The following is a 27233-nucleotide window of genomic DNA, read 5'->3' as shown; positions in this document are numbered from 1 at the left end:
TACATGAGGAAAACCTTGCTCTATTGTGCTCCCAGGGCAGCAGGATGTGTTGGAGGAATGAGGCTTGTTTACAAGAATCGCAGCTGTCCGGCGCTCCGGGTTTTGATTGGCAGCAGGTCACGACTGACTGTTGTGAAATCATTCTCGCTGCTCCTCTGTTTGGTCTGTCTGTCGTTTAGCCTGTTGTCTGAATTACACATGCTCGACATTTGTGGGTCAATAATTTAACAAAGTAATGTGAAAAAGAAAATAAAGATTACAATGTTAAAAAAATACATTACATTGCATTTAGAGGTTGTTTTCCTTCCTTTGTTTCCTATGCTATAGAAAACGCCCATAAAGCCTCTCCTTCACCCTCTCAGATATTGCACTGTGTACCTTTTCAGCTCTAATGAGATCCAGGTGGGACATAAGTCATGATGACACTTTCTATATGATAAACTGTAGGTTTGGAGTCTGACGCTTATAGCACCCTGAGGAAAATCTGGGACAGTAATGATATTCTGAGCCGCCCATATTAACCCAGCTTGAGTAGGTGGGGTGAATGGCAATGAATCAAGGGGCAAATGGGCTTTTCCAGAGGTGGAAACAGGCTCAGAGTAGCATTATGGCCATCATTTCTCTGTTCTGTGTGTTTCACAGTATCAGGAACCTAGTGCTTTGCCTTACAGCTTGTAAATGTAATAAACAACGTGCTATCTGAGCTGCTGTCGTGTCATATTTCAGCTTACAGATGTGTTTGGGAGATTTGACAGCATACCGGCAGCTCTGACATGTAGGTCCTGGTTGTAATCTGTGTAACATGAATCTATTGCCTTGTTTGCTCCCTCAGGACTGGTGATTGGCTTTTCTATGACTCCACCCATCCTTGACAGCTCCAAAGACGACCTAGTGATTCCTGTCCACCAAACACTCACCATTACATGCAGGTGTGTGTCCGTGCTGCTCTAATTTGTGGTTTGTATGAGAGAGATCAATTGGCTGATACATTTTTGAATATAAAAGAGCAACACTCAGAACAAAGTTTGATACCTCAAGTTAATTTAGCTATAAACCCCTTGGCACTTTTACGCTTTCAGTGCAGGGCTTTTACTTGATTATTTAAGGGTGCTGTTGCTATTTTACACTAAACAGTTCCTCCAACGCTGATAAATGTTCATCACAAGTCCATATATGAAATGGATGAGTCCTTTTGGAAACCAGCAACGTTTTTGTTCTAAAACCCAGCCAACACTGATTTAAATCTGAGTCTAAGTGAGGCATGGAAAGCCCCATAATAAGCATCCTTATCCTTATGAGATCTCTGCTGTGCTGCATGCTGCCAAGCTGTCACTCACGTTAAGCGTTTCCTCCTCCGTGGTGCATGATGTCTTTGGAAAGCTGATGATGCCTTTGGAATGTCTTGAATAGTTGTTTGCATATAAACCTCACATGGCCAGCGACACTAGTAATCTGCAATGTAAAATGTTTCTAGAGAACTATAAAATACATGTTAGGGAGGGGATTGCAGGTGTTGAGAGCATAGCTATCAGTTCTCAGACAGCCATTATGATTCCACTCAATCTCACTCATAAAGCCTCCGGGTTACCACGTCCAACTATAACTGAATTTATGTGACAAAGCATAGAGCAAACAGGGAATTCACACCCACACAAATGAACATTCACACACTGGTTTCCGGTCACACAAACACTTCTACAGTGTGCAAAAAGTTACTTTAACTTCCTGTTTACATATTCATGTTTTTAAATTACCTTTTTATTTGTTTCTTTCTAAAATTGAGCAACTGTTACACAACCCAAGTTTCCTCTGGATTAAGGAAATATTCTGATTCAAATGATTCTGACGCCTTATGTGTTAGAATGTGATAAATACAGATAACAATAAACTTTCAATATGTTCATAACTTTTCAAATCGGCTTAAAATCCAATCCAATCCAATTTTATTTATATAGCACATTTGAAAACAACGAGTTGACCAAAGAGCTGTACATCAATAAATTAGAAAAAGCAGCATAAATACATTTAGACAAAACCGTTAGGACAGAAACATTTTTTTTAAGAGGATGACAATACAAACCTTATACCCTGTTAAGCCCCAAGCCTGTTTTTCAGGTTTCAGGCTCGAAAATGACATTCCCAGAACAAATGACCATATCTTCCCTTCTAAAAGGGTTACATTAATAATCTTTTTTCTCAAAGTAATGATAAACCTGTGAGTAGGATGTAGAAAAGTCAGAATCTATATAGATGTTTTTTATTTTAAAGAAAATTGAGATTGAACATGGTAAAAAATTATAAATTATAGTGTCCGTCCAAAAAATATTTTGGACTTAGAGTGAAAACTAACCTTGGATGAGGGTTAGTAGACTAAAAGCTTTAGTAATCCAAAGTACAACATATAATAAGTACCCTGTATCAAGATTGATGCAAAACAAGTGATATTGACCTTTTTAGACAGATTTAGCAAAACCTCTTCTGGGGCCATTTGGGTGGATTTTCCATACTCTGGCCCCCTTGTTCGATTTTGACATGTTACATCTCTTCCTGACCGTTAGAGCCAATATAATCGAAGGGAAATCGTCCCGCACACACTCATGTTAAAAAAAGGTTGTGGTCTCTGCGCATAGCAATCTTTCTTCAGAGCTCTGATATTTGAAAACGGAATTGCAGTTTTATTGCTTATAGATTATCAGAACATTTCAAAGGGGACACAGTAACATTGGATATTAACCTATGGATTAACTACAGCATCGTTTTTTTATAAATCGTTTTAATGCCATTGAGACCAGTTTTGACCAGACAAAGACCTAGGTAAGCCCATGTTAGGGTTTTAGGCTACCTAGCGCCACATGTTTTGATGTACGTTTTTGGTGATAACATCGCGAGTTTGTATCTTTCAGTGTTGAGGTGGGCACCGTTAGATTCTGTGTCTTTACGATCAAAAACGATGTGTTGGATGTGCAGCTAGGATAAGTAATAAGGGAAACTAGGAGTGATTTTCGGTGCAGGAATAGGTTAGCATTTTTCGCTCGGGGCTAATTCAGAGGGTTACTGTTTAGCATTGTGTGTTTTAAAAAAAATAAAAATGAAAAAGATCAGTTAAATTAGTTTTTTCCCGTTATAATGGATATAAAATATTCATAGTTTATTACATATTAAGGTTCCTTAGACGTTGTTTCCTGCAAATGACACGATTTTGGCCCCGGAACTGGGTCCGTGGGGCTTAAGAATCCCACTGGTCATTTAACATTCATATTCATTTAATATTGAAAAATCCATTCTTGCACAACAATAACCTGCATTATATTTGTTACTGGAAATTTGTATTTCCTTACATATATATATTTTTTTCATCTATCTATCTATCTATCTATCTATCTATCTATCTATCTATCTATCCATCTATCTATCTATCTATATATATATATATATGATTATATATATATATTATATATATATATATATATATAATATCTATATATATATATATATATATATATATATATATATATATATAGATAATAGCCACAGACTGAAAGAGTCTCATACACAATGTAATTTTTTTAAAAACACAACAAAATATAAAACCCCCAATTTCAAAAACACAGACTGATACGTCTTATATGTGTTCTGAAAAAGCACGGGAGAACAAGTAGGCCAAACAGATACGGTAACCCATAATTATATTGAAGTGTGGTTTTAACCTATCCTTTTATTTGAAATTGGACCAGAAGCTGATGATTTATCACTCTGAACCTGATTCTAAATCAAAATGTCCCATGTGCTGTCAGGGGGCAGCACACTCTGGCCTGGGCCTGGCCTGATCAGACTCTGGTGGGCCAGGAGCTAACAGACCGCCAGGCCCAGCTCCCGACTCCCGGGCCGAGGGTGGTCCTGGTCAGCGAGTGTCCGGGGCAGCCCGGAGGCCGTACTGCAAGAGGCTGATCCTGAACGGGGCGCAGGCCAAAGACACGGGCTACTACCGCTGCTACTACAAGGATGTCAAGGCCATCATCGGCGGCAACCACTGCCGTCAGCGTTTATGTGTTCGTCAGGGGTGAGTCACACACCAACAATCCACACATACTGTATGCTGACGCAAGAAAGAAAAAAGGAAAATCCTTGTAAGTCAACTTGGTATTTCTGACCATGAGTTATCTTTCCTTTTTCGAATCCATTTTATATAGTAGTGAGTCTGCAATTTGTGTGGAGATGTTGCTGCCTGAACCTTTTCTGTGGTTAAAGAGATACTTTTTGATCTCTTGCCTTGGCAGCTCTTTGGCTTGTCTGTGGTACCCTTTTCTTCAGTTTCAACCCTAAAAGATCCATAGGTGTCCTACTGAAACAGATCTCTTGTAACTTTATTACTGAAGTTATAAGAGCTGGAAATGGTTGACTTTGCCTCAGCAGCAACCTGGAAGCGGGGCAGGATTAGTCTATCGGAAATTAGAGATGCAAAGTGTTTGATAGTGGTAGAAATTAGCAGTTCATTTCCTTTCTAATTAGAGAAACGATACGCTTTCAATTTATTAATATGGAAATATAGCAGCAGCTTTCTGTGGATTTATCTTTGCGAGAGACTTTTCATGTGTCAAATCTGATAGGACCGGCACAATAAGATTGGCTACTTATGTTTTCTCTCCTGATTTCACAGTGTCTCATATGTTATTATTATTCCAAGCATCACTCCTACCTTCGTTCTTTAGACACATTTCAGGCCTCTTCACTTTTCCTAGCCTCGCTCCGTGTGCTGTGGGAGGAACGCAGATAGAGGAGGGGATAGGGAGATTTGCAGAGAAACAGATGATTGTCATGTAAGGGAATCCTGCTGACCAGTCCACTCAAGTGAAACGCCTGTTTATCTCCTGTGACAAGGTGCCAAAACAGTTTCCACAGATCTAAGCAGGGGGCTGATCAGAAGCAGATGAAATCACAGCCATAAATTAGACCCAGCGTGTGGCGGGAGGAGAAGAGACGCATGTGGATTGAGTTAGACAGGCAGACGTCGCCCCTTCACCTGGTCTCTGCTGCACACTATCATATAAAAACACATGAGCGTACAGTATGACCCGCATGTATGAATGCACTGTATCTGCTTCACATAGGCTCATTTAAAACCAACAATACTTCATCTGACACACACTTTTTCACACTCATACCCAGGCTCATATCCCTCTTCTTGTCCCGGGTGCGACATCTCCTCTTACAAAACCGATTGCACTCTAATACCTGCAGTGATTTATTGTGAAGAACTTAAACTGAGAGGAATTGTGTATTGTTTCTGTTACCTGTGTGTATTCAGGACGCTGCAGGGCAGAAATATAAGCCTCTCGATCGGGCCATTGTTTGGCCTTGCAGATGATTGATGTTATAGCTTTGACTGCTGCAGAAAAAAATTAATATAATAAGAAGGCTTATCGTGAGAAGACGAGAAATAAGAAAAATAACCGATACAAAAGTATTGACAGGAAAGTCTAAGAGATAAGCATTTTGTACTCCTGCTTAGGGACTAGAAGGTGTTGTAGTGATAATAACCATAATGAAAATTGGTATCACAACTGGCTGTGATGTCTCTAGAGCCCTCTTGTAACATCAGCTTTGATTTACAGACAAATAGAGACATCGAGGTGTTAAGGAAGAAAAACAAGAGAGATATTTGTCCACTAACACACAGCTTAAGGGATATAGAAGCACTGTTTAGGGGAGGAAAAAACCTCTCAGCTGTCTCTCACATATGCTGTGTCTTTTATATGGGGTTCATTATGACGCTGTGAGATATATTGCTGTCTGCTCATGATGTTTCTCAGTAATAGCTGCCATTATCCCAGCTGGCATCAGGGTTACCCTTAAACAGCTCCCTCCCTGTTTCTATCTGCACGCAGACCCAGAGCAGCCCTTCCTCCAGAGAGGCAGCGACATGGAGATCATTTTCATCAACCACTTCTCCACCCACGTCATAGTGCCATGCCTGGTCACGGTGCCCGATCTGAACGTCACTCTCCATGCGGTTTGTATACTCACCACATATTTCTCACACTGTGTTCCTCTAATTGAAGCTGTCAAATATTTAATTATTTACTTTATTGTTTGTCATCTCAGTATCCCACGCCTCTGGAAACTGACAAGATGACATGGGACAACAAGCGAGGTTGGTCCATTCCCAGAAACGTCATGGCCAGTGTGCCAATGCTCATCGGAGTTTTGTGTTGGGCAACACTAGGAGGCAAAGACTATCAATCTCCTAGCTACATTTTCCACACAACAGGTACAAAAAACATAATGTCTCCAAAGGTTAAAATTGATCATCTCATCTTGTGTTTCAGCAAAAACATTAACGACCACACACACCTTAGCTTAGGCAGCTACAAAAGCAAACCTGACCCAGTACAAATATTTTAATGAGATTTGAAGCTGTACTTTTGTTGAAACAGAAATTAGAAAGGAAATCAAAGGTGGTGCCAGGCTGACTGCACTGTCAACATTATTTTTACATGGCAGCCAATTAAGCCTTAATGCTGACAATTTGATGGATTTAATTTCATAATATTGTTTCCTCCAAAATAAATACAAATCCCTTTTTAATGCAAGGACGTGTGCCATTATGTCAGCAGAATTAAAAGAGATGAAGAGGAAGAGAATGGGAGGCTTAATTAAATTGTAGGGAACTAAGATGAAGAGATTTCATGACGAGGATCACTCTCATCGCGAATGAACTCTGAGGGACCCAGAGGCTCTTTTTTATGTCGTGTGAGATCATTCACCTCTCACTGCAGAGGGTGAAAGGAAACTCATACCCACCGCTGCTGGGCCAAAAGTAACATCAGCATCAGTCAGAGGAGAAACTGAGAGCGAGTCTTCGCTTCGAACGCTAATGGAGCATTTAAACAATCAGGCAATCACAGTCTGCTGCAGAGACATCACCAGCATACTTGTTTTTTTACACCCCATGTTATTTCTAGAGACTGCAGAGAGAGGTGGCTTGAATATCAGAGACAATGGCCAGTGTCCAGAGCTTTCTTGCTTTTTTCCCTCTTATCTTGAATTAAAGTGTCTATGTATTAATTTTCTTCACTGATATATAGCTTGTAGGAGGAATGGGAAATAACGTGAACTTGTGAGACTTATATTCTTTGTAGTGTGATGGCCTCGCTGGTCCAGAGGAAAGTCATTTCCTCTGGTCCTGCGAGGAAGGAAAAACTGCTGACGATGTCACCGTGACCTCTATCACTGTCTCCCCCTCCCTCTGTCCCTCTGTTTCTACCTCCCCCCTTTTTCTCTTTCCCGGACAGGAAGTCAGGTTACGATGTCAAGCTGTTTCCTGAGGATCCAGTGGAGCTGATAGTGGGGGAGGCCCTGGCCCTCAACTGCACAGCATCGGTGGAGTTCGACACTGGAGTGGACATAAACTGGTCTTACCCCCGCAAACAGGTATGAGGCAGCGAGAGTTGGTCATGATGAATGGCACCAGTAAATACAAATTTAAATGTAATTTCCTCTCACCAGCCGAACAGTAGGGAAGACACTAAGCCCTCTCGTGAAGCTCTGTCTCACGCCACAGAGGCTGTTAGCTTCCTCACCATCCACAGCGTCAACGTCAGAGACACTGGCCCGTACATCTGCAACGTCACCATCGTGGGAACAACCATAACCAGGCAAACTCAGGTCATAGTTTATGGTAAGCACTAGCTCAGAATGGTGCAGTTCACTACTTTGCCTTTTTCTTGTTTGTAAGATCAGTTGTTTTCTACCCTAAATATCACACTTGTCATGAGTACATTACAAAAATACCTGTGTTAGCAGCTATGTGAGGCTGGATGCTAACTTCAACATGCTAACTAAATGACATTAGGACCAGTGTTTAGGATGAAGTAGCACCTAGTGGTGAGGTTGCAGATTGCAACCAAGTGAATACCATTTCGCTTAGCCCTCCCTTTCCAAATTTCTTGGAGAAGCTATGGTGGCCTTAAGGTAAGGTTAAAGCAGGAAAGGCCCCCTCTAGAGCCACAGTTTTCAATAGTGTAGAAACATGTCGGCCTCTTTGTAGAAATAAATACATTATTTTAAGATAATGACAGCCCAAATAAATTTGGTTTTAGGTAATTATATACAATTATTGCAAACAAAGTTATGAGTATATTCAATTTCTCACATGAATTCCCCTAAAATCTTAAACACTGACTCAATGTTAACTACTACATCTGAGTGTAGCGTGTATGCTAACATTAGCTAGTTAGCAAATAATGATGCATTTCGTGTCAGGGGGAAAATTCATTCTCGAAGGACCGTAAATGTCCATCATAAATCCTTGGCAATCTATCCAATAGTTAGTGAGATATTTAAGTCTGGACCAAAGTGATGGGCCGACCCACGGACCGGGCAGAGAGAGTCCTGCTGCTAGCATGGATAAATACAAAGCATGTCTATGTAACTTGAAATTATTGTGATGCTGGTAAATGATACATTTGCAATGTAACAATACTAGGGTGTAACAGTAAGCAGGACACTCAGCAATGTCCACTACAGAGCAATATTAAACATTTGTCACTTTGCTAGCTTACATTAAACATCATAAGCTACTTGTCATATCATTCCAAGAAAGGCTCTAATGAAAAAAAAATCCCTGAGGGTGTTAAACAGAGCAGGGGTGTTTTATTGCTTAGAAATCTCATTTCAGAAGAACAAATCATTTATTTCCTGAAAAATGATATAGCCTTGCTTTCAGGAATCCTGCATCAAATACAAATATGTTGTAATGTAGACATGAAGGGTGGCTCTAATTTAAATGAGGTCACAGCACAACCCAGTCTCACGGCATTTCGTGTTATAGTCACAACATTTAATCTATTGATTCGTTTTCACCAACAAGATTTTCCCCTTTTTTTCATGTCACACAGAACGATTTTAAAAGCAATGGTAGTGTGTTTCGTGCCTGCACCATGTCTTTTTGTCCGGTCGGGTCTTAGAAGACCGGAAGCTGTGGGGTTCATAAAAACATGTTCTTACTCAATATCAAGCCACGATTATTGTTATTATTTTTAAACCGTATAATGTCGGACTTTTTTTGCCGTCTGCGAGGAAAATAAATGGGGCTCAGAGCCTCAGAATACTGAAATCTGTATTTTTTAAATCTTTTCTTCCTTCTAATTGCAATTTCTAATGCACGACCCAGAGACAAAGTCTTATATATAAATAAAAGTATATTTATTTCACAGTTCAGGTAATCCCTCTTAACAGATAACAAAAAGCGCTCACAAGGAGGAAAAAACTAGCATAACAAAAGGAGGACTTAATAAAAACTTAAGCCAACAAAATAAACAAAACCTGACATGAGTTAAAAGCGATCCTTTTCTGAGCTGAGGTTTGGCATGACCATTTGGGGAAACAAACAAGACAAACTGACACAGGACAGGGGAAGACAGGACTATTTAAACATGAGGTGAGTGGGAACAGGTGGAAACAATCAGGGGCGGGGCAGACGGGGGAGAAACAGGGCCTGAAATAAAATACAAGAGGTAAGCACAAAATAAAACAGGAAATGGAAGACGAGACATGACAATAAACACAGAGACTGACTAGAGATTAAATTACCTAATATAAACAGACATGACCAGACGTGAAAAAACATGAAATGACAGACATAATACATAGCTAACACATTTGACGAGACACAACAAATATCTTTATAAGGATCTGCAGATAAATGTTTAGTCTTCTCAAGCACTAACTATCAAATATCTCTCCTGATTGTTGGCACTTGACAATCAACTTCCCTGAATTTTACTCAGGTGTAACTAAAGTCTGATTTAAGGGTTGTTTATATTTCACATCATTAATCAGAATCTGCAAAGTAACTAAAATAAATGTAGTGGAGTAAAAATACCAGGTTAACCTCTGAATTGTAGTGGAGTAGAATTACAAAGTAACAATGAGCTGTCATGTGGGTATATATTAATTCTGCCCATTATGTAGGACACAAGCAATTTTCACCCATTTATTAATTATATGTTTTAAATTTGATAACACCACTGTGTTTAATACTGGCAACTTCTAATTTTGGGAAAAACGAAAACGTTCCCAGTAGAGACGTCCCATAGAACATTTTGCGAATAGCCAGCATGTGTAGTTCTTGGGGGGGCGGGCTGGTCCCGTTCGAATCCAGTTTTGGATAGTCTCCCGTGGTTTCGTTCTATTTCAAAGAGCTGTTTGATGCTCGGCATAACCTTGGCGCACTGCCACTCCAACATCCAATCCCAGTGCTTGATTAATCACAGGGTTTTTCAAGCGAAGGGACTGTAGTCCCAAACGATAGCTGAGGATTATGGGTAGTGTAGTGTCTTCGGCCATCCTAAATTCCGAAATGTTTTTCGGATTTCATGTCGCATTAACACCATATGTCACGATTCTCATGTTATGTCACGTTTTTAGTTTTGTATGTCTAGGTTTGGGTTTATTTTGCTGTTCGGTTCTCCCTGTCTCCCTTGTGTATTGTCTGGTCCCTCTCTCTGTGTTTTTCCTCCCTGTCGTTATTTTCCCTGGTGTGTCTAATTGTCTGATTGTGTTCACCTGTTGCCCTTGTGTTTCTCCTCCCCTGCCCGGCTGTTTCTCGTCTTGTGATTACCGCTCCCTGTATTTAGTCTTGTCTCTTCCTGTGTTCAGTGTTGGTTCGTCTTTTGTTTGTGACTGAGTTTTCTGTTTTGTCCAAGTTGTCTAGATTATCCTTGAAATAAAGGCATTTTCAGCGTTATCTGCATTTGGGTCCTGCTTGCTTCACTCACCGTAACACCATATTCTAACGTGCATTGCGGCTAAAACATCCAATCACCGAGCTTAAACCATAGCTGAGGATCTTGGGTAATCAGTTCAGTGGGTGTGTATCGCAATAATGCTAAAAATGTCCCATATAGGCCTACGTCTGTTTCCGGTTATTTTTATTTTGAAATTCAGTCCTGACGGACGCTAAAAAAGCCCGAGATTATAGAATTAAACAAATAAATAAAAACAAGGATAATTGTGTGTTATTGTTGAGTAAATAACAGTGTGTTATTTTGAAAAGAATAACAAATTAGAAGGAAAAAAAGATTTAAAAAACTACAGATTTCAGTATTCTGAGGCTCTGAACCCCATTTATTTTCCTCACGGACGGCAAAAAAAGTGCGACATTATACGATTTAAAATAAAAACAATAATCGTGGCTTGATATTGAGTATGAACATGTTTTTATGAACCACACAGCTTCCGGTCTTCCAAGACCCGACCGGAAAAAAAAGACGTGGTGCAGGTACGAAACATACTACCAATAGAAATACATTGCTTTTAAAATCGTTCTGTGTGACACGAAAAAAAAAAAAGGGGGAAATCGTGTTGGTGAACACGAATCAATAGATTAAATGTTATGACTATAACACGAAATGCTGTGAGACTGGGTTGCACAGCAAGGTGTGTGAAAATATATTCCTAGAAAATTCTCAAACCTCTCCTTATGTTTTTAACAATTCATAGGTAAAGCAATAAAGTGAAGATTCTGAATGTTTGAACAGCAGAGGATAGATTTGAGATCTTTTTTGTGGACTTTTCTAAACTAAAGCTTGAGAAAGATTATTAGTGGAGAATTATTTGTGCTTTAGACACAGATTGTATATGAGTGAATGTCTCTTCTTTCAGAAAAGCCATTCATCAGCCTCAATTACAGAAATGGAGCAGTGGTGGAGGTTACAGCTGGCCAGAAGTTATTTAAACTACAAGTTAATGTGTCTGCCTTCCCACCACCCGAAACGCAATGGTAAGACAACACTCTGGTGTATTCATTGAATGTAATGGGCTTTTTCCAATAGCATAATCAGGCTTCATGCTGCTTAGGTTTACAGATGTATCTAAAAGGCAGAGCACCTCAGCTGGGTTGTATCCTGCAGTGTAGCAGCTGTGCCTTGTGTCCAGGTATAAAGATGGAAAGTCGATAAACCAACGCCCAGAGTTCAAGATGAAAAGGATGAGGATACACCTTAACCATGCTCTGGAGATTAAGGATGTCTGTCAGGAGGATTCTGGGCTCTACACTGTGGTGCTGAGAAACAGTGCCGCTGTGCTGGAGAGTAGGCTCAACATCACGCTTGTCGTCAACGGTAACTATTCTGTTGGAGATCACGCCAGATGCTATGTGTAAAAAAATGCAATGTAATGTGTACAAAACAGTGGATGTGGATGTGCAACAGTTCACATTCATGCTACAAAACTCAAGAGATGTACCAGTTTAACAAGCATGGATCATGGTATTTTATACAACCATTTGTAATAGGAATCAAGGCCTCATGCAGAAACATTATTTTTCTCTTAAATTATTTTAATTTTCTGTTAAGAGAAATCTGTTAGTATATTGCTCCCTTCATTAAGCCCAATGTGTGGTTTGGTTTTTGGTTAAAAAAGGATAAGAATGTTCAAAATATAGGCAGCATAAAGATGTAGCATTGATAAACAAAAGATGCATGTAGAAATATAAAAATCGCACAGCTGTCAGGCATGAAAATGCAAACAAACACTTGATCATATGATATATATATATATATAAGCCTAGTTTCCACACTTTTAGTGTTTGTGCGTTATTTTTGCGTGTTGAGGTAGAATTGTATGTAAGAAGAAAGGAAAGGTGGATTTCTATTTTGTAACTGTATTTGCATAATGTTGCTAATACAATTGATCATAGAAGAGGAAAAGAGAATTTTCTAATTCTAAAAATAAATGTGTAGTTTATTTAAAAACAAAAGTAAATATTGGGTTCTAACTTCATGCTATATTCAATTTTAAAACACTTTAAGCTGGTTACTTCAGGACATATTCAGGACATGGGTTCAACAGTCCAGTCTTACATGAATGGAGCACTTCTGTCTCTCACCCAGGTCTGTCACCCTAAATATTATACTATGTTACTGGATGGATGGTTTGATTTGCTCTCCTCTTCCCCAGTTCCCCCACAAATCCATGAGAAGGAAGTGGCAGATCCCTCCAGTCCTTACCCCAGTGGCAGCAGCCAGACTCTAACATGCACTGCCTACGGTCTCCCTGCTCCCACCTTCAGCTGGCAGTGGAGAGCCTGGGGCCCATGTGTCCTCAACAGCAACCGGAGCAGAGTGTAAGTCCAGCAACACACACTCACACACAGGACTGACATTTTGCAACATATGTAACCAGTGTGGGAGCAGATAAGGTTCAATCGAACAGGACAGGAAAGAAGTGGAATGCAGTGCATGAAGCGTTATGTGAAGACCAAATAAGAGGAAGAGGTCAGTTTGAAATTGTCCACTGGCTCTGAGTGAAGAAGAGAGGGAGGAGATGATAAAGGAAAAAGTTATGAATAAAAAGTTGTGGAGGTGGATGAAAAGAGCAGAGATGAATAGAAAGGCAGAGGAGAAGTGAAAAGGCAAAAGAGAGGAAGAAAGGCAAGTGTGTCTGTTCAATGTCCAACCTGCTTCCTCCTCCGCGCTGTCATCATGTTGCTCTGCGGATCATCCTCCATGCTCCAGCTCACTCACACACACACACACACACACACACACACACACACACACACACACACACACACACACACACACACACACACACACACACACACACACACACCACACACACACACACACACACACACACACACACAAAAATGATTACACAGTGATATCTGCATTACTCATCCACTAAAAAACATCAGTTTATCCTTGTTAATTACACAATATTGATTAGTTTAAATTGTGTACAATGCTTTTGTGTTTTTAACCTTCGATTCAGAGAAACAAATAGTTTTTTCGGAGTTTAGACACTACACTACCCAGAATCCCCAGCTATCGTTTGGGACTACAACATCCGCCTTGCTTTACAAACCCCGTGATTAGTCATCAAACCCTGTGATTGGATGTTGGAGTGGCAGTGCGACAAGGTTACGCTGAGCGTCAAACAGCTCTATGAAATGGAATGGAACCACGGCAGACTTTCCAAAACTGGAATTGGACGGCTCCAGCCCCCGGGTCCAGCCCCCCGAGCTACACATGCTGGCTATTGTGTGTTTCGCAACATGTTCTATGGCACGTCTCTTTATAAGACGTTTTCGTATTTCCCACAATTAGAAGTTGCCAGTATTAAACTGTGTACACCCTGGAGGTTTAGGGGATACGAAACACAGTGGTGTTATCAAATTTAAAACATATAATTAATAAATGGGTGAATTAATATACCCACATGACACCTAAGGTCAGAAGAGTTTTATTTAACAGCTGGTCTTATGTCTGTGACCCCTCCTGTTGTTCATTGATAAGCCTGAAACATGCACTTGTCAAGGTTCAGAGGCACATTTTGCAAATATGGCAGTAGCCATCGATCATCTTAAGATAAGATAAGATATACTTTATTGATCCCAAGTTGGGAAATGTTTTTGTTACAGCAGCATACTACTTTGTTCTACTCCACTACAATTCAGAGGTTAACCTGGTATTTTGACTCCACTACATTTATTTTAGTTACTTTGCAGATTCTGATTAATGATGTGAAATATAAACAACCCTTAACCTCTTAAGCCCCAAGCCTGTTTTTCAGGTTTCAGGCTCGAAAATGACATGCCTAAAACAAAGGACTATAACTTAACTTCTAAAAGGGTTATATGAATAATTTATTTTATCAAAGCAAGGTCACATCAGTGAGTTGGATGTAGAAGTGTCAGAATCAATAAAGATGTTTCAGTGTCAGAGTAAATCCAGATGGAACATAGTCAAAAAGTGTACATTTTTGTCTCCGCCCAAATAAAACCCATTACTTATAGTGAAAACCACCCTTGAATGATGGGTTAGTAGCCTAAAAGCTTTAGGAATCCAAAGTATAACATATAATAAGTACCCTGTATCAAGATTGAGGCAAAACAAGTGAGAATTGACCTTTTTAGAGAGATTTAGCAAAAAAAAGCTTTGGGCACATTTGGGTACATTTGGTTCCATCAGTGCCATTTAACCTTTTTCAGGTACCAGACTGTAAAAATCATTGTACAACATTTAATTATCACTATAGGTATTCATTCCATAAAAAAAAAAAAAATTATTGTTAAAAAAATAAATAAAAATTAAGTGGGTGTGTGTGTGTGGAGTGTGTGTGTGTGTGTGTGGTGTGTGTGGGAAGTTCCCTCTTTGCATGAGATGCATGTTACTTGCACAATAAAAATGAGGAAACTTAGGAAACATTTGACTCCAACTGGAGCAGATTTATTAAAAAAAATTAGCAACACACTATACAACAAGCATTTTTTGGGTAAAAAAAAAAAAACTTTATACAAACCCTGAATGTTACAGTATTACTCCAGTAAGTCATGCCATGCCCTGTAAAAGTTATTTTTGGTAGTGAAGCACAGAGGGACCTGACACTTCCTGCAGTACATAGGTGTCTTCACCCTTCAGTTGCCAGCATCAGAGCATCTCCTGCAGTACCTCCTGACCTTGGTGGCATCTTCCCCATAATACTCAGGCATCCAGAAGCCATATCCTCATCGCCTTCCTCACTGTGAAAACAAATGTGGAAAAAACAAATAGATTAATTCTCTGGCTTGTACTTTCAAAAATGTAACTCAAATCAGAAATAATGTCTCTACAACAACAGCAGAACATCAATTTTGAGTGTGTGAAATAACATTATATCACTCAAAATGTATACCGTGTAAATTATGTGAGACGGGGTTCATATAATCTGTTCAATATTTAATATTAATATTCTGTCTGTCATATATATGTGTATGTATATATATATATATATATATATGTATATATGTATGTATATGTATGTATATATATATATGTGTATATATATATGTATGTATGTATATATATATATGTATGTATATATATATGTATGTATATATATATATGTATGTATGTATGTATATATATATATATATATATGTATATATATATGTGTATATATATATATGTGTGTATGTATATATATGTATGTGTGTATGTATATATATGTGTGTATGTATATATATATATATGTGTATGTATATATATATATATACGTGTGTATGTATATATATATATATATATATGCGTGTGTGTATATATATAGTTGTAAGTCACTTTGGATAAAAGCGTCAGCTAAATGAAATGTAATACCGTGTTAAATTCAACATGTCTTGTTTATTTCAACAACAAGAACAAGAAACGGCATCCATCTTCTTTGTTGTTGTTGAGTGTGTGAAAGAACATTATATCACAAGATGGATGCCGTCGTGTTATTGTCACGTGTGTGAAATTACTATAGATGAATACACTCTTACACCAAATAAATAACAAAAAGATAAAAACAGATGAATACTCTTACACCAAATAAATAAGTAATAGATACAAACAGAGAGAATACATTGATTGATTGATTGAAAAGTTTATTAACAGCTTGTATATTGGGTACAGTACAGTACAGCTCAAAACATACAATTGTTAAGGGGATGCAGACCAGAGAAAGACTTTCGTCTTGTTTACATCAGGGTCCCCCATTTCCAATTCATCATGTCATTTAAGACATATAAGATATATTTGACATACAGATGGCTTATTTACAATTTACATACAGGTGGTTTTTTACATACAGATTGCTTATTTACAATTTTCATTTTAGATTTCGTTCTAATACATCCTAACCGGACATTTAAGACATACCAAGTCTACAGATATACAGTTAGTAACAGAGTCTAAAATGCGAGTATATACAGAGGGGGGGGGGGGGGGGAAGCTGTCCATTGAACGACAGGTTGAGATTTGTACCATTACCGGGGCCAGTTTTGCAATGCTCTCCCCCGAAGGTGCTCTTTAAGAGAGGTTTTGAAGGTAAGTATAGTTTTACTTTCCTTTACAGTTGTGGGAAGAGCGTTCCACCTTGATGTGGCATAATTGCGAAACGTGTATTCCCCCTTTTTTGTGCCAAATCTGGGTTTCACATGATTTGTGGAGCTCCCTCTGGTGTTATGATCATGGTATTCCTTGACCTTTGGGAAGAATTTTGACATGTACATGGGTACCATAGAGGTGTAGTGGATCTTGTAGACCAGGCCCATTGCAAGTAGCTGTACTCTGTCGTCTACTCTAAGCCATCCTAGGTTGTCAAAGTGGGCAGAGGTGAGGTGGGTTCTAGATGAAAGGTCAAGCAGTAGTCTGACCAGTTTATTTTGCGATGTTTGAAGTTTTATTTTTAGCGCCTTGGAGGTGCTATGGTACCATGATGTGCAAGCATAGTCATAGTACCCTTGAATGAGTGCTCCTGCCAGAGTTTTCAGGGTGTTTTTGTTTACCAGAGAGGAGATCCGGTATAGGAATCTAGTTCTTTGATTGACTTTTTTTATTACATTGGATGCCATTTTGTCACAGGAGAGGTTTGCCTCAAGAATAGATCCTAGGTATGTAATTTCCTTCTTACTTGTGACAATAATGTCGCCCACTGCAACTGAGAAGTCGTCGGATTTGCTGAGATTATGTTTCGAACCGAAGAGAATGGACTCTGTTTTACCCAGGTGTAATGATAATTTATTATCGGCGAGCCAGGTGCAGATTCTGCCGAGCTCGGAGCTGAGGGTTTTTTCAACCTGCAACCTGTTCCTGTCAGAGACCAGCATGGCTGAGTCGTCCGCGAACAGGAACAAGTTGCAGTCACATGCTGATGACATGTCATTTACATAAATTAGGAACAGTAACGGACCTAATATGCTTCCTTGTGGAACACCACAGCTCACTGGGAGGGGGGGGGACAGAGTACCGTTTACCTCCACCATCTGTTCTCTCCCCTCCAGGTAGGATTGCATCCAGCTCACCGATAGTTTATCAAAACCAATTGCTTTTAGCTTGTCAATCAGAATGGGGTGATTGACAGTGTCGAAAGCCTTTTGTAGGTCCAGCATCACCATGCCGCAGTACTTGCCCTCGTCCACCTCTTGTTTGATGTGGTCGCTCAAATAAAGAAGGCATGTGTCAGTGGAGTGGGATGTTCTAAAGCCAGATTGAAATTCATAGATTAGTTTATTTTCCGCGAGGTACTTTTCGACCTGTTCATATACTATTTTTTCCATGACTTTCGAGATGGAGGTAAGTATAGAAACAGGGCGGTAGTTGCCTGGGTCCAATTTGCTGCCCTTTTTGTGCAGGGGGGTTACTCTTGCAATTTTGAAGTCTTTGGGTACTTTCCCCTGTTTTATGGAGAGGTTAATTATGTGAGCTATGACTGGTGAGATGGCGGTTGCTGTGTCTCTGAGGAATTTGGAGGGGATATTGTCATGGCCAGTGGCCTTGTTAGGTTGGAGGGCGCTCAGTTTAATGAGTACCTCTGCTGTTGTTACCCTTGCTAGACTGAAATCATCTTTGCGTACCCCTAGGTTTTTGTAGTAGGTCATGATGTGATCTACTCCAAAAAGCCCTGAGTGGGAGGGTAATTTATTTACAAGAGTTGTGGCTATGTTTGTGAAAAAAATGTTCAAGTACTTGGCCACATCCAGTTTGTCTGTGATGAGCCTGTTATCTGTCTTTATGTTTAAGTTAGAAAATCTCGTTTTGAGTTTTTTACTGCAGCCAAGCTGGTTATTGAGTAATTTCCAAAGTTCACGGGGTTTATTTTTGTTTTCCTCAGTTTTGACATTGATGAAATTCTTTTTGGCAGTTTTGATCATGGAGCTAATGTAATTTCTTAGTCTGTTTCTTTCAATTTTGAGTTCAGTCACGTGGGCCTGGAGTTCACTGCTCGTGCTTTTGGAAAGCATTGACTGACTTTTATGAAACTCAGAGCATTTTTTGTCTCTGGTTTTCATGGCGGTCAGTATGCCGGAGTGCATCCACGGCTCAGCGCGATTTTTTACCCTGGTTGTTCTTAGGGGGGCCAAATCATTGAGTATTGCAGAGAATTTGTTTTTGAAACCAAGCCATGTTTCTTCAACTTGTGTACCACTGAGCTCATCTGACCAGTCCAGGCTCTCCAGTTCTAGGTTAAAGGCCTCGCTAGAGTAGTTTTTGAGGTCTCTAGATATGACTGTTTTGTGACAGCCGGCCCTTTGTTTTAGCTTTTTGCGGGTACAGAATATCATATAATGATCACTTAACCCGCATGCTATAACCCCTTTACTGGAGATCCTGGACTTGTCAGAGGTCAGAATGAGATCAATGGTAGTTTGTGTTGTTTCACATACCCGGGTGGGTTGGGTGATTAGCTGGCTGAAGCCGTGCAGATCACAAATCCTACTGAAGGACTCGAAGACGGACGTGTCTTTACGTTGCATATCCGTGTTCCAGTCTCCAATAATAATTGTCTCTACATCCCCCACATCAGCCAAACACCCATCTAATGTATCATAAAAGTCACTCTGTTCCGGTGGTCTATAGATTGTCCCGACTATTACAGATTTAGCATTGTCAAAAAGAATTTCAACCCACACAGATTCAATATTTTCATGATGCAGGTCAGTACGGTTTTTGAAATTGGTGTCTTTATGTATGTACATGCAGACACCACCTCCATTCACGTTCCTGTCCCTTCTCACTACAAGGTAATCTTCAATTTCAATCTCTGAATCTGTAATGGAATTGTCCAATTTGGTCTCAGAAAAGCATAATATGCTTGCCTTACCGTTCATGAATAGCTGCCTGAGTTCAGCCAGTTTGTGTCTCAGGCTGTTAGTGTTCAGATGAAAAATATGTAGTCCATTTTTGTTGCTTAAATGCACAATGTCGTCAGCTTGCAGATATTTGTCTTTGTCCGTTACAGCAACCGGCTTGTCGTGGTGGCGGTGTGTGGTGGTGGTGGTGGTGGTGGGGGGTGGGGGGTGGGGGGAGGGTGGCTCCTTTGTAGCTTTAGCCGTTGATATGCTAGCAGGGTGGCTAACAACATGGCTAACAACATGGCGGATATTTGTTCCCTCGGATCTCGGTTCTCTTCCTCTCGTCACTGCCTCATGCGTGTCTGTCTGCCGAGGCGTCCCCGGGGGAATCTCAAAGTCTCCGTTTATTCCTTGGTCTCCGCTGTCTCCACGGTCTCTGTTGTCGTCGCGTAGTTGTTGTTGCAGCGGAAGAGATGCTAGTTCTGATGCTAATTGTGATGCTAGCTGCTCGAACCTGCAGGACTGGCTTCTTGTCTGCACCGGGCCCGGATTCAGATGGATGTCTCCCGCTAACAATAAGACCAAGACGATCATACTTCTTCGGTCTAGTTTGCCTGACGGGGGTAAGTACTTTCGCGTCGGGTTTGCAGTTAATAATGCATGAATGCTAGCACTTCCAAAAGCGAGGTGTTTCCTTTCCCAGCCGTTGAGAAGGTAAAAGTCATTGTGGTTCATTGTATCCCCGCTTTCATTACTCTCCTTCTCTAAGTGATGTTGCCTCATTGGTGAGTTGAGGTAGGAGTCCATAATCCATATTGTCAGGAGGATGAAATATGTAAAAAATCGTGAGGAATAACCGCCAAAGCGGGAGCTCTCGAAAATGCGACCACTCATAGTGAAACCGGATGTTACCGATGTTACCCATACCTTTCCGGTGACGGAGGTTCATAATCATAGTCATTACTGTCCCCTTCGTGCGTGACGAGATCACTATCTTCCGACGGAGAGTCCTGAAATACGATGTCCAATGCCTCCTCGACGGACAAAAAAGTCTTCTTTCTGGCTGCCATTGTTACAATGAAGACAAAGAAAACAAATCCTGCTGTTTCGCTGATCGATCTGCCGTTCTCTGCTCTCCTGTCGCCGCGGGACATGCTATGCTACGCTATAGCCTAGTATGCAGCGTACAAAGACTGGGTCGTGCGTAAATCAGCTGATACAGCCTTTATTTATACTTACGCAAACTCCTATCTCTGGAACCCATTGGTCGATTTGGGTGATTGACACCTTTTTTGAATCGTTAGAGCCAATCGACTCGAGTAGCAGTTTCAAATTACGTAAATACGTCATGCCTGCGGAGGGGGAGCTATGCGTAAAAAGCAGCTCCCGCAGCTGAATCCACGGACTGTTAATCGTTGGACCTACTCTTCTGCCGTGAATGAAAGGATTGATTCTCAGTAATCATTTTAAAGTGACAAGAGACATTGGATTAACCCTGAGCAGCGTTTGTATTCCTTTGAACACAACTTTTCATCACAAAACAGCCAAGGTAAGACCTAATTATTGTCAGGGATTTGAAAACTGATATTGTTTACTTGCTATGTTGTGGCTGCCAGCTCAGTTAATGTTGTGCCTGTAGTGATGGGGTGTACACCCATGGAATCTGTGGAATCTCAGCTTTCAGAAAATGTGTTGTTTGTGCGGAAAGGATGAATTATAAATGATCGTTTTTGTGAGTTATGAGCAGACATAGCAATTGCCCGTTTTTGACATGGGGTCATTTAGAGGCTTCTTGTGAGACTTATTTTTCGAAAAAAATAATTGTTTTCGTATCGTCAGTAAGCCAAGTTTCCTCCGGTCAGATGGGTATGGAATATTAATAGTTTCATGAATGACACTTCAGATATAGCACTGTTGCTACATATATAGCATTTTCGGACCCGAGCTCGGGTCCGTGGGGCTTAAGAGGTTAAATCAGACTTTAGTTACACCTGAGTCAAATTGAGGGAAGGTGATTGTCAAGTGCCAAAATAAGCTATGCAATATATTGGACGTTAAGTACTTTGTCAGACTTCATATTTATCTGTGGATAACCCCAACGTTTTTATCTTATTCAAAAGAAGACCTTAACTTAAAGTATTCTTTAATGTTTAAATAAAGCCTTATTAGTTTGTCTGTTTTGCACATCCTCCTGTTAATATCTTTGGACGTCCTGCACTAAACTGTTTTATTGTAGAGATCACTACAGTATCTTCTTGATATTTTCTATTCTATATGTATATCATGCCTTCTACTTTCCCCCAATTTTGTATGTAGGCTACTCTTAATATTTAAATGTTTTCATCAAATAAAACTTATTCAACAACAAAATGCAATAACGTGCTTTAACCACTAGGCGGTGCGGGTTAAAAAAAACAGTGGTCTAGTTAATAAAACATAATAATATCAAACATAATATGACTTAACTTTATTGTGAAATTAAAACAGAACGGTAAAGGGAAATACAGTTTCAGTCTCTCGATTAGAAGCGTATGCATTGTACCATGAACCTGTATAGACCTGTAACAGTCAACTGCATGAGGAGTTGGAAAGGTAGTTCAGTAAATAATATCTTTAAAAACTACAAAAAAATCCCTTTCTATCAGCTGTGCACCATTATGGTGTAAATATAACTACCAATTGGATCAAGTCAGCCGAATTAGTGTTGATACTGCAAGGAGACGTATTGTGTGAAAAGAAATGGAAGATGTTGTTTAATTGCTAATATATTTATGATCCACGTCACGTATTCAGTTTTGGCGGCATTTCTTACAGTTTGTCAAAAGGTCTTCTGATCAGGGCTCTATAAATAAATATCTACGGCAGATATGTAATATTTAATGCAGCCGAACCGTGTATTACAATGCCGTTATGTGATGACTTCCAAAGAGAAAAGCAAGAACACTCGGAAATAAAGTATGTTTTTTTTTTCAATTTTTTTATTTTTATTTCATATCGCAAAAATACCATATCCCGACATGCATTGCGGCTAATCAATCGACGTTTTAGCCTATCAAAACCTCTGAAAAAAGAAAGGTGTCTCTCAGAATCGAAAGAGAAAAACCTATGGGAAAAACACAAAAGCATTGTACACAATTTAAACCAATAAATCTCGTATAATTAACAAGGATAAACTGATGTTTTTTAGTTGATGAGTACTGCAGATATCACTGTTAAATCATTTGATCATTGGTTTTATTATAAAAACGTCGAGACCGGAAATATTGTTTTCAACCCGTAACTTTACATGGAGGCTGCCGCATACCTCAAATCATCTTCGTAATATCTATCAAACTATAGATCCTACATATCGACTGGACGTGGATTCTAAAAGTACAATATACACTTCTCGCTAGAAATCTAATCAAAAAGCGTTTTAATGGCCAAACTATCCTACAATTTAGGATTTTCCAGAGAGGCTTATTTGTGAATAAACGACCATCTGTAACGTTAGCATTCAACGGGAGCACTAGAGGGCGAAAACTTTAAACGACGTGTTAAGCGCTTGAACAAACAACATATTTGGTCGTAATAAGGGCCTGAACAATCAGCCCATTTGGTCGTATGAGTTGGAGGACTTCTTGACACACACACACACACACACACACACACACACACACACACACACACACACACACACACACACACACACACACACACACACATGCTCAGTCCCCCAACGTGATGTAATGGATTCTTTGCACAGCCCTATACATTAGATTTCAGTTATTTCCACCCCGGTAATGCGACCGCTTCTGCTGAATATCCCTCAACTGTTCCCCTGCCTCCATCTTCCTCCATCTTCCTCCAAGCCTTAACCTTTCAAGTTATTACTTTTCTCTTGACCTTTCTCTTTTGGAATTTAACATTAGTGTGGAAATGAGGAGCTCAGATACTACATTCAGAAATACACCACAGTGGAAGATTAGGTTTAACGTAAACTCCAAAAGACCAGTTTATGTGGCGTCTCCTGTACACTTCATGTGACATTTCATGGGTGCCAACCCTTTCTGGCGTGTGCTGTAGGAATTGAATTTCCTTTATTTATTTATTTTTGAACGTAAAACATTTCGAGCGAGACACTGAATTCACATTAGTTGTTGCGAGCACCATTCCCTGCAAAGCCTAAGAGTCTTTTCAAAATGACATAAAATAAAATGTGTTATTCATGGACATATTTTGAGTGATTTCCCCCCTGATATTTTACATTTCTCAGTCCCTTGTGGGTAGTAGATCATTATCACTTTTATGTCTGTACACTTGATATAAGGCTACTGCCAAGCAAGGTTAACTAAGATGAACATAAAGACTGTAACTAGAGGAAACCTGTAGCCTGGCCTTTCAGCACCTCTTAAGCTCACTAATGAGCACATCATACCTTGATAATTTAATCCATCTGAAAATCAAAGTATGATTAACACGCTGTTCTGTGCTGACTATTTCTTTACCGGGGAGTCTGTAACTTCTGACCATCATTGCCATTCCTTTAGCCACGCCGCAATCATGGCCATAACAATATCAGTATCGGAATTTAACAACCCAACATGTGTAATATGTGTTTAGTGGAAGATTTGTGTAATTAAAACCACCAGAATTCACCAATCATATTTAAGGTTAGGAAAAGACTCAGGAAATGAATGTAAGTCGATGTAATTTCTACCTAGTGACAAAAACAAATGTGGTGTATGTTTTTCCATATTCTAATAGTGGCAATAGCATCTTATACTGATTGTAACGACCAGCAATTAAAACAGGTTTTATCATCCAGTTTATTTCACAAATAATTTGTTTGTGATCATTTAAAATAAGTTATATTTTATTTATGAAATGTGTATACAGTTAATACGATATGAAGATTGTAAAAATAAACTAATCTTTATTGCCTTTTGCTAATAGTTGGCCGGTGTCTTTTTCCATTTCCCGTTTTATTAGTTCTGCTAAGATGTTCACAGTCACACCATGGTTCGTCATAATGGAAACTGACACCATACTTTTAACATTAGTTGCCAGGACACTTATAATTGCATTTTTTGCTTTGGGATTGAGCTCATGTTCTGATCTGAAATGCAACCCAGTACATACAAATTGTTTTTCTTCATAAAATCATAGGATGTCTGGTTTGATTTGCTTCTGAATTCTTCCCCACTGCCAGCTCTGTGATGTGCATCTTAATGAAGCGAGGTGTCATGAAAGTGTGTGTGTGTGTGTTTCTCTCCAGGGTCCGGCGAGACAGGAAAGGCCGGAGTGACAGGATCGCAGACTGTCAGAACTGGCAGGACATTAACTGGGAGAACGGCATGAATGAAATCGAGGCGGTTGAAACGGCGGTTGAGGTGGTGGATGGCCGACAAAAGGTGCATCACAGCTGTTTGATTGTTCTTGCCGTTTTAAGCAAAAGCCAACCTTTTTAAGAATTCTCCGTAAAAGAATGACATTATCGTCTGGTCGTTGCTGAGTAAACACCACATTGATATAGAGTGGCTTTATCTGTGAACTGTGAGGCTTTTATGTAAGTCTCCTAAATTCTGAAATCCATAACAACATTTCTCAGTCATGGACCATTTCCACATACAAAATATTTAGAACAGTTTTCCTCTGCCAACTTCCTGTAAGGACTGCTTGCAGGGGCCTCATGTGCACATCCACAACAATAAGAGGGCATTTTATTTTATGAACACATGCAGCCATTGCAGAATTTTGATGTCTTTCAGCCACACCTAATTAAGGAGGCTTCATGCTGGCCTTTCAACCTCAAAATCAGATTTATGTCAGCTCACATTGAATCCACATCCACACATTGATGGCAGACTGGATTTCCTTTTTAGAACATGTGTGTTTCCTTCTGATAAATTCAAGACTCATCACCTTTTCTCACCTCACAGACAGTCAGCAGGCTCCAGATTGGCAACGCCAGTGTTTCCGTCATGTACAAGTGCTCTGCTGAAAACAAAGTTGGCAAAGACGAGCGGCTGATTTACTTCTATGTGACCAGTAAGTATGTCGGGTTAGATTTTACCCTGCTTTTGACCAAAAAAAAGAGCACATACACATTGGTAAATTACTCACTGGTGAATTCTTGAAGAACATTTGGATAAGTCGTTTTCAAACCCTTGTAAAGTATAATGCAAGTTCTATGTATCAAGAAAGCATACGAAAATATAAATGAGAAATTACACAGCCTTTTTTTTAAAATTCCTGTTGTTTAACTTGGCCACAACTTACTTCAAATCATTTAGGATTTTCTCAGTTTTTCTATTCTTCTTTCACCAATGAACCGTGCCAAAAATAGATTTTATTCAAGGACTCAATGTTCATGTCCACACAAGAGCTTTGTGTTGTTAGGGAAGTTAACAGCCCCACCTGCCCTTCTCTGTTTCTTCACAGCCATCCCTGAGGGGTTCAGTGTGGACGTCCACCCCTCGGAGGATCTTCTGGAGCAGGAGAGAGTGTCCCTGTGCTGCAGCGCTGACAACTACACCTACGAGCAGCTGCAGTGGTACCGCCTGGACCCCCAGGCCCTGCAGGACGAGCAGGGCAAGGCTCGGGAGCTGGACTGCAGGAGCGTGCACCTCTACGCCCACACCCTCGAAGGCCAGCTCTCCTTCCAGGAGCCCTCCAACAGCTGGGTCCTGGACTTCACCATCCCCTCCATACAGATGCAGGATGAGGGTCATTATGTGTGTGAGGCTCAGAGCAGGCGCAGCGGGGAGAAACAGTGCCTGTTCAGATACATTTCTGTAAAAGGTGAGACATGAATGAGAAGAAAGCTCCAGACACAGATACACACTCGTGCCCGGTGCACAGAGTAGTCACTCTCAACTACAGCTGATTACAGAGAACATTTCAGCCCTTGGCAGGCGAAACACACACAGGTCGCAATGGAGCCTGTGCTGAGATGCTGGAGGCTTAAAAAGACACACACTCTCTCTAAGCCCACGCAGCCCAATACCCTCATCCACACGTAATGGAAAGAGTACCTGGTGTTTGCACAGTTCACACATAGCAGCAGAGAACAGAGCTGAGGGGCTGTAATGCACAAACAAATGCCTGATTCACCCATTTCGTGTGCTGCAACCTTGCATCATATTCTGGAGGGTAGATGTACATTTTAATGGGATTTGTTTACTTTTGACCTTTGTTCAAAACCATGAAACATGTTCATTTCAGACAAGTCATAAGTGCTGATTTCCCTTCTCTCTCTGCTCCTGGTATTTCTCCGCCTTTTGGCCTCTCTTTGTCCCTGTAGCTCCGGAGGCGCCTCGATACAAGCTCAGCCTCACCAACCAGACGGTGAACGTGACGGAGTCTCTGCGGATGGAGTGCGACGTGGAGGGCCGACCTCTGCCCCTGCTCTCCTGGTTTAAAGACAACCAGCCTCTCCACCAAATGTCAGGTGTGTGAATACACCCACACAGGTGATGCACACGTTTACACAACAGTGCTGCCGCCCACCCTCCAACCCACACGTACTGTACAGTCTAATGGCGCATTTCCACTGCAACGGGGTAGCCCCGTTTAAGCGTCCCTAAGCATCCTCGCTCAGGCCTCGGGCTGCCTCGCTGGCCGTCCGAGGCCGTGGCGCATTTCCATTACAGTTTAG

At 40.3% G+C, this 27233-nt stretch overlaps 1 protein-coding gene and 1 long non-coding RNA gene across 2 annotated transcripts in view; both read left to right on the top strand.

The window, feature by feature from the left end:
* The window catches only part of flt4 (fms related receptor tyrosine kinase 4), an 80094-nt gene that overhangs the window by 37049 nt on the left and 15812 nt on the right, over positions 1-27233 (top strand). The window contains exons 7-14 of the mRNA XM_034232627.1: positions 7507-7678; positions 11665-11782; positions 11938-12122; positions 12961-13126; positions 24852-24987; positions 25516-25624; positions 26018-26377; positions 26880-27026. Of these exons, the coding sequence (XP_034088518.1) occupies positions 7507-7678; positions 11665-11782; positions 11938-12122; positions 12961-13126; positions 24852-24987; positions 25516-25624; positions 26018-26377; positions 26880-27026 (1393 nt within the window). The remainder of the gene's footprint in view (positions 1-7506; positions 7679-11664; positions 11783-11937; positions 12123-12960; positions 13127-24851; positions 24988-25515; positions 25625-26017; positions 26378-26879; positions 27027-27233) is intronic.
* LOC117556979 lies at positions 4028-6991 on the top strand. The gene is made up of 3 exons (XR_004570645.1): positions 4028-4060; positions 5886-6010; positions 6103-6991. It is a non-coding gene; the product is annotated as an uncharacterized LOC117556979 (long non-coding RNA).

The sequence above is a fragment of the Gymnodraco acuticeps genome, unplaced genomic scaffold, assembly GCF_902827175.1.
Source record: "Gymnodraco acuticeps unplaced genomic scaffold, fGymAcu1.1, whole genome shotgun sequence".
Lineage (NCBI taxonomy): Eukaryota > Metazoa > Chordata > Actinopteri > Perciformes > Bathydraconidae > Gymnodraco > Gymnodraco acuticeps.
The sequence above is the reverse complement of the archived record's forward strand: the minus strand, read 5'-3'. Positions and strand labels throughout refer to the sequence as shown.